We start from the raw sequence: 6,480 nt of genomic DNA, 5'->3' as shown, positions 1-6,480 counted from the left end.
CAATGCCAGTCTCCGAGAACAATATCCAATCTTGTACAACATTGCTCATGACAAGAAAAATACTATTGTGCAGGTGCTCAATTCATCGCCGTCGAGTATTTTGTTTAGGTGGGATTTGATTGGCCCCCAACTTGTGGCATGGCATAACCTTTTATTCCGGCTAGATTCGATTAACCTGATACAAGGCCGAGATGTGTTTCACTAAAACCTTACTATATCAAGATCTTCCACTATAAACTTTATGTACAATGCGCTCACTCATTCGGAGGGACCAGTGACTAATAGCAAGAAAATTTTGAAGTCAAGATTTCATTAAAAGTGAAAATCTTCATGTGATATCTTTATGAGGGAGTTGTGTTTACCAGAGACAACCTCGCTCGACGCAACTGGCAAGGGAGTAAGAAGTGTTGTTTTTGTACTCATGACGAGACATTCACACCCCTCTTTTTCAATGTAAGTTTACACGTTCTACATGATCAGGCATCCAAAATAGCCTTAAATTTGTATCCACCCATAAGTGTTGCCAATATTTTTGGTCATTAATTGAACGGTATTCCAAATAGGTTCAAGACGGTAATAAGGATGGGAGCGTGTGCCTTAATTTGGTCGCTTTGGTTTTGGTTATGTAGACATGATTTGATTTTTAATGACAAAAATGCTTTTTCTCTGCAAGTTATTTTTCATCGTACGCACTAGCTTTGTACATGGTTTATGCTAAACAAGCGAAGTACCAACCGCTATTCAAGACGATGTGTACACGATTGAAGCAGGTGGCTATGGAGGGTTTTTTCCAACATATATGACAGCATAACCTACAGATTTATCTACCACCTCTTCCGACATAAGCATAGTGTCGGTCTATAGGACTCTACTATTATCGATTTGTCAGTTTTATTTTATGTCTTTTTATCAGATTTTTGGGTTTGATTGTATGCATACTAGTCATGCAGAGGCCTAGTGTTACTTATAATGATTTGTATCCGTTTGATGCTACATTTTGAGATAATAAAATCGCTCTTTATCAAGAAAAAAAAAACATATGTTCTGAAACTATAGTTTGCCAAGACCGATTCCCCGACTGGAATCCTGGAACTTTTCTTGCTCCTGGAAAACAAAACCAACCGGTTGCTTCGATACCATTTGTCTTGTCTCACCTAGCCAAGGAAAACACTAGAGAAAGCGAGCGGCTGCTCCTGATTAGTGATCACATACACGCTGATAGGACCATCGATGAGACCTCCACCTCCCACTCCTCGTCTGGCCGATTGACATATAGACAGACGAGTCTTGTTTGTGTGACCTCGTTTTTAGGTGAGATCACTATGCCGTGAGTGACCAATAAACTCTTCCTTCGATGGATAAGAAGTATATCTTGCTGCACGTCCAGAATTTGTGGATGCGAAAGTCCCGCCTAACTCCAATGAGCTAGCTTTCGCCATCAGGGATAGGCGGGCCAGCCGAATGCCTGTTACCATAATTACAAGCACAAATCGCATGCCTTCTGGTCAACATAAATAAATAAACCTATCCTAAAACCCTCACTGAAGCAATTACTAGTACTCATGTTGACGCGGCATATGGCAACCAGAGTGAATCTAAGGTAGTAAGGTAGAGTATCGGCTCAGAAAGATAATCATTTTGGTTAGCCTAATTAATTCATTTGAGCTCAGTAAAGACAGAGAAAGTTCTTCCATGGCATGATTATTCTCCATCCAAGCCACTTTAAGTCATTCTCATTTGCCAATAAGTCAATAACCACATATCCATCCTAGATTCGGCGGATAAGAAACTTTTTAAGGTAAGGATAGGAGACCTTGATTCAGTGCTAGTGCTATATAAATGCAGCTCCAGGAGTCCAGTGGTACTAAGAAAAAGAGCAAAATACCTAGGAGAGAAGTGATTTCATTGATTGCATGTTGCAACTCTAGTAATTAGACAGAACAGAAAGCAACACATTCTTTTACTATTTGTAAACATACATGTTGACGTTCGGGGTCTTGCCATTACAGAAAGGAACATATACTTTTAACTGCAGCTAGGTAATATATTATATGTCGATTTGTTTTACTCAAATGTACCTATCATCTCATTCTCAACAATGTCACCAGTATTCCAACTCCAAATTTTCTTCCTCTCTCTCCCAGCTGACTTAGACCACGGGTAATAGGACAGGAATATAATTAACAGTGATATTTACACTTGAGCAAACCAAGAGCCAGAGGCATAAATAAAAGAAGTACCAAAGACAATTAACACTAGAAAAGAAACAGAGCTATGGAAAGAAAGCTACCTAATTCTGGCCACTACAAGAAAATGATAGCATAAACAACAGATAAAACACACCGGCTAGACGTCATATACAAGTGGTTAACCATTATCAATATATGGGATTTGCATGCCATTTGTAACCAAAGTGGTGTAGGTAGTTGGAACATCATCTAGTACGTACTTGTTTATTCCAAGAGAAGACTCTTATTAGGCCTCCTATTTTCGAATGGAAAAAAGACAGAAGTTTGAAAGGGAAAAACTGACAAAAGGGCTAAACAGATCTTCAGTTTTCCTAGGACTATAACTATATCAGGTTACTGCAGCAGTGCCCAGTTGTGTATGAGATCACCTGTACAGCGTACCTGTCCATATATGCCTGTCGCTCGTGACCATGTATGGAATGGTCAATTGTACGCTACAGTCAGTCTATCTGTCACTTGAAGTATTCAGATTCCTGATGTGCCATGCAGTTCATGATCAGAACCAGAAAATGAAACAAATAGAGAAGGAAAGGAATGACATGAAACCTGCTTGGTGCACGCTGAAGCGGTGATACCATTGGATGTTTGGTTCCAAGCAAGTGAATTACTACTTGCCAAGACTCACAAGCTAAAATGTGATTAAGCAGCAGAAGCAAAGTACCAGAAATAAAGTGGATTTCGTTGATTGATTTGGAGTTACAAACTAAGACACTATCTACACACACTTGATCACCATTTTCTTTTCAACACCTGAAAGATCAGATAAGCTGTGGAAAAGAACTAAACAAACCAAGGGAAGGAACCTAATTTGCATTATCTATACTTGCCATCAGAAGTCAGGGAACGCCACTCTCCTGCCCCTTCTTCGCCGAGAGGCGCTTGAGGAACTCATACGTGGTGATCATGGTGGTGGCAGACAAGGACATGGACGCCCACCTCGGGCCGAGGCCCCTGTAACACGCGCCCCACCCGCCTTCCTTGATCAGCTCCCGCACCGTCCGCCCAATGGTGATTGGCTCGCCTTGGCCGTCCATGACCTGCATCCTGGTCTTGATGGTGTCCAGCGGCATGGTCACAAGCGCCGCGGCGCCACCGGCTATCGCGGCACTCGTTCCCTGCACCACCATGAGTGTCTTGCAGCTTGGCTGCAATGAGATTTCACCGTCGCCGTCATCGATTTCTTGAACACCCACACCGTACTCGCAGAGGTAGCAGCCGATTCCGCTCCAGATTATCTTCTGTGACAGTGAGTAAGTCGCCCACCACACGGCATTGGAGGGGGCGTAGGTTAGGATGGACATGCCGAAGCCGCGGTACAGGCCACAGAGGCCATCGGAGGCTACGATCTTGCGGAATGCGTCGAGGCCGCCGTGGTAGCGGGAGGCCGGGCACGGGTTGCCCTGCACCATGAGGCGCTGGCTGATGACATCGACGGGCGTCCACACAACCTGCGCGGCAACGGCGGCGGTGAGCCCGGCAGCCGCGCCCGCGGCCGCGGACGCAGCAGGCTCCGGCGCGCCGAGGCCGAGCGCGGCCGGGCCGACGACGGAGCGCGTGGCCTCGAGCGCGCCCATGTAGAGCGCGCGCGCGGGGACGGTCCCGGCGAGGGAGGTGGCAAAGCCACGGTAGAAGGCGAGGGGGCCCTCCCGGCGCAGGATGGTGGTGGCCGCGGCGGCGGCGGAGGGCGGGAGCCCCGGCCGCGCCCCCGTCGCCGCGTGCGCCGGGGGAGGCTCCGGCGCGACCTGCAGGCGCGTCTTGAGGACGACGGCGGGGTAGAGCGCGGTCGAGACGGCGGAGAAGAGCCCCGCGCCGAGGACGAAGAAGCGCGACTTGTCGAGCCGCTCCCAGTCGATGTCCGCCGGGAGCTGCAGCTCCTGGGAGCCCCCAGCCTGCTCCGCCGCCGCGTCCGGCGGCGGCGGAGGCGCCTGCCGGCGATCTATGGCCTCTCCTCCATGCCGGCTCGCCGGGGACAGCGGCGGGCCGCGCTCCCGGGGGATGCTCTCCTGCGCGCGTATCACGCGGGCGACGAGGAAGCGAGTGAGCGCCGGAGGATGGGGAGCAGACTGCGGCGGCTAGGGTTTTGGGGCGGGGGAGGGAGGGAGGAGGGAGCAGAGCAGAGCAGGCAGGCGGTGGGGGAAGTGTGTGGAGCGGCGTCGGACGTGGCGCGCTCTGATTAATGGCCTGGACTTGGGATTTTCGGAGGGGATTCAGAGGAGACTGTTGGTACGGTTGGTTCGTGGCCGGGAGAGCGTGACGGCCGGGGCTGACGCAGGGCGCGGCGCGTGGCACCCGGCGGGTTTGTTGCGCTGGATAATCCTGCCCAAACGGATGGGGTAGCAGAAAAGGGTTCCGAGTGTATTTTAGATCCACACGTTTTTATATTTTTTTGATGAAAAGGGTTTCTTAATTTTCTCTTCCTTTCGCTTTTTTTTAGAACTTTACCTCCTCTTTATTAACTGGTAGTCAAGTTTACATGCTTAATCAACATAGGAAGAAGCTCAATTGGATCATCTTCAAACCACTCATTACAAAAAGAACATCTAGCTAATTCATGAACTACAGTATTCTCTTCTTTTGGGCAAAACTCGGAAGTAATAGAGCTGAACTCGCATATCAGGTGATAACAGTCATTAATAATGGTTGCCACATTCTCATCAGAATGACCTCCATTTTCAATAGTCTCTATGAGTTTCAGATTGCCAGAGTTGACCACAATTTTGTTACAACCCGCTACCAATGCAATATCGAGACCAAACTTGTTTTAGCTAAGCCCCATTTGGAATGTGTCGGAATAATTGGCACGGACACCCCGAATACGGCGAGACAATAATTCAAGACATCGGGGCTAGCAAAGCCTCTCAGTCCGACTGCCCGGCCGCTCCTGTCGGCTCCCCGTCCGACTGCTCATCCGGCCGGCTGCCGACTGCTGACTGCGCCGACCAGCCGGCTGCCGACTGCAGCCCGACCCGACATCCACAAGACCCCGACGTGGCGGCCATACCGCAGACGAGACGGTGTACCTCGATGCCATCATGTATAGTGTCACTTGTCCCCTGACACTATTTATGAAATGACCCAGGGGACAAGCATGACACCCCACCATACCCCCTTGCTTCCATGCCACCACATAACCTATATGCTAAGCTAGCCATGCCTATATAAGGCACACATCCATCCATCCATCCACACACACGTAGGAGCACCACACTCCCACGGCCACACACACACGTAGGAGCACCACACTCCCACGGCCACACATGGCCATGCTCATGTGCCACACTAGCTAGTTAGCTTCTTGCTCTACTTCATCTGGATACAGCTCCAGGAGCAACTCTGTACCAGATATACTATAGATACTCAGACATGCAGGAGTAGGGGTATTATCTCTCCGGAGAGCCCCGAACCTGGGTAAACTAGCGCGTGCTACTCGCATACCCGCTCCCGGGCCTATCAGCAGCAGTCTTACCCTCACACTAAGCCCTTGTGGCATCTGTCGCCTCACACCTCCCCCGTGAGAATACCACGACAGTTGGCGCCCACCGTGGTGTGGTACTACTACTATGCTACCACGCTGCTGCTGGTTTCGCAGTCCGGGCGGGACCATCTTCGCCATCACTGCCGCGGCGTCGCGCCGTCTCTCCGGTAGCGCTCGGGGGCTCGACTTCGACCCGCCCCGGAGCGGCCGCGCGGGACGGCGCGTCCTCGTCGTCGGCCTCGCCGCCTTCGTCATCACCACCGTTGCGATGCCAGTTGTCCGTCCGCGCACGCGCGCCGCGCGCGGGGCCTCACTTCAGTCGGCCGCATCCATCCACGCGCCTCGCGTCTGCTCCCCTCCATGCTGCGCCTTGCTACGGCCGGAATGCGCTCCTCCGCATATACACCATCCATACACTACCCATAAAAATCTCTCGGATGCAAGTCAGACACGCCCCAGAAAATGATCGGGTATTCCCCATAAATCACCCAGATAATGGTCATACATGGCACAACATCTAGCTTTACGCCGGCTCGCCTCCGCTCCGCTCTGGCCACCAGCAGTCCGCCATCGCCGGCCGCTGCTGCCAGCTGCCGCTCCCGAGCGCGTCCACGGCCTCGCCTCCTCTCCGCGCTGCTCCGCCTGCTGCCAGTGGCGGCATGGACGCCTCATCACCGTGCAGCCCCACACGCGCCCGTGGCCGGCCTCCTCCGCGGCTGCACGGCCGCGCGCCGGCAGCTCCGCACGCTGCCCCAT

The 6,480-nt window shown here is 51.3% G+C and overlaps 1 protein-coding gene across 1 annotated transcript; it reads right to left on the bottom strand.

The window, feature by feature from the left end:
* Window positions 1–2,904: 2,904 nt before the first annotated feature.
* LOC123121667 (solute carrier family 25 member 44-like) lies at window positions 2,905–4,419 on the bottom strand. Its single transcript, XM_044541681.1, has one exon. The coding sequence runs from the start codon at window positions 3,821–3,823 to the stop codon at window positions 3,086–3,088; it is 738 nt and encodes a 245-aa protein (XP_044397616.1). The 5' UTR covers window positions 3,824–4,419; the 3' UTR covers window positions 2,905–3,085.
* Window positions 4,420–6,480: the final 2,061 nt, after the last annotated feature.

This window comes from Triticum aestivum, chromosome 5D (assembly GCF_018294505.1).
Source record: "Triticum aestivum cultivar Chinese Spring chromosome 5D, IWGSC CS RefSeq v2.1, whole genome shotgun sequence".
NCBI classification, from domain to species: Eukaryota; Viridiplantae; Streptophyta; class Magnoliopsida; order Poales; family Poaceae; genus Triticum; species Triticum aestivum.
Note: the sequence above shows the minus strand (reverse complement) of the source record. Positions and strands in the feature narration are given on the sequence as shown.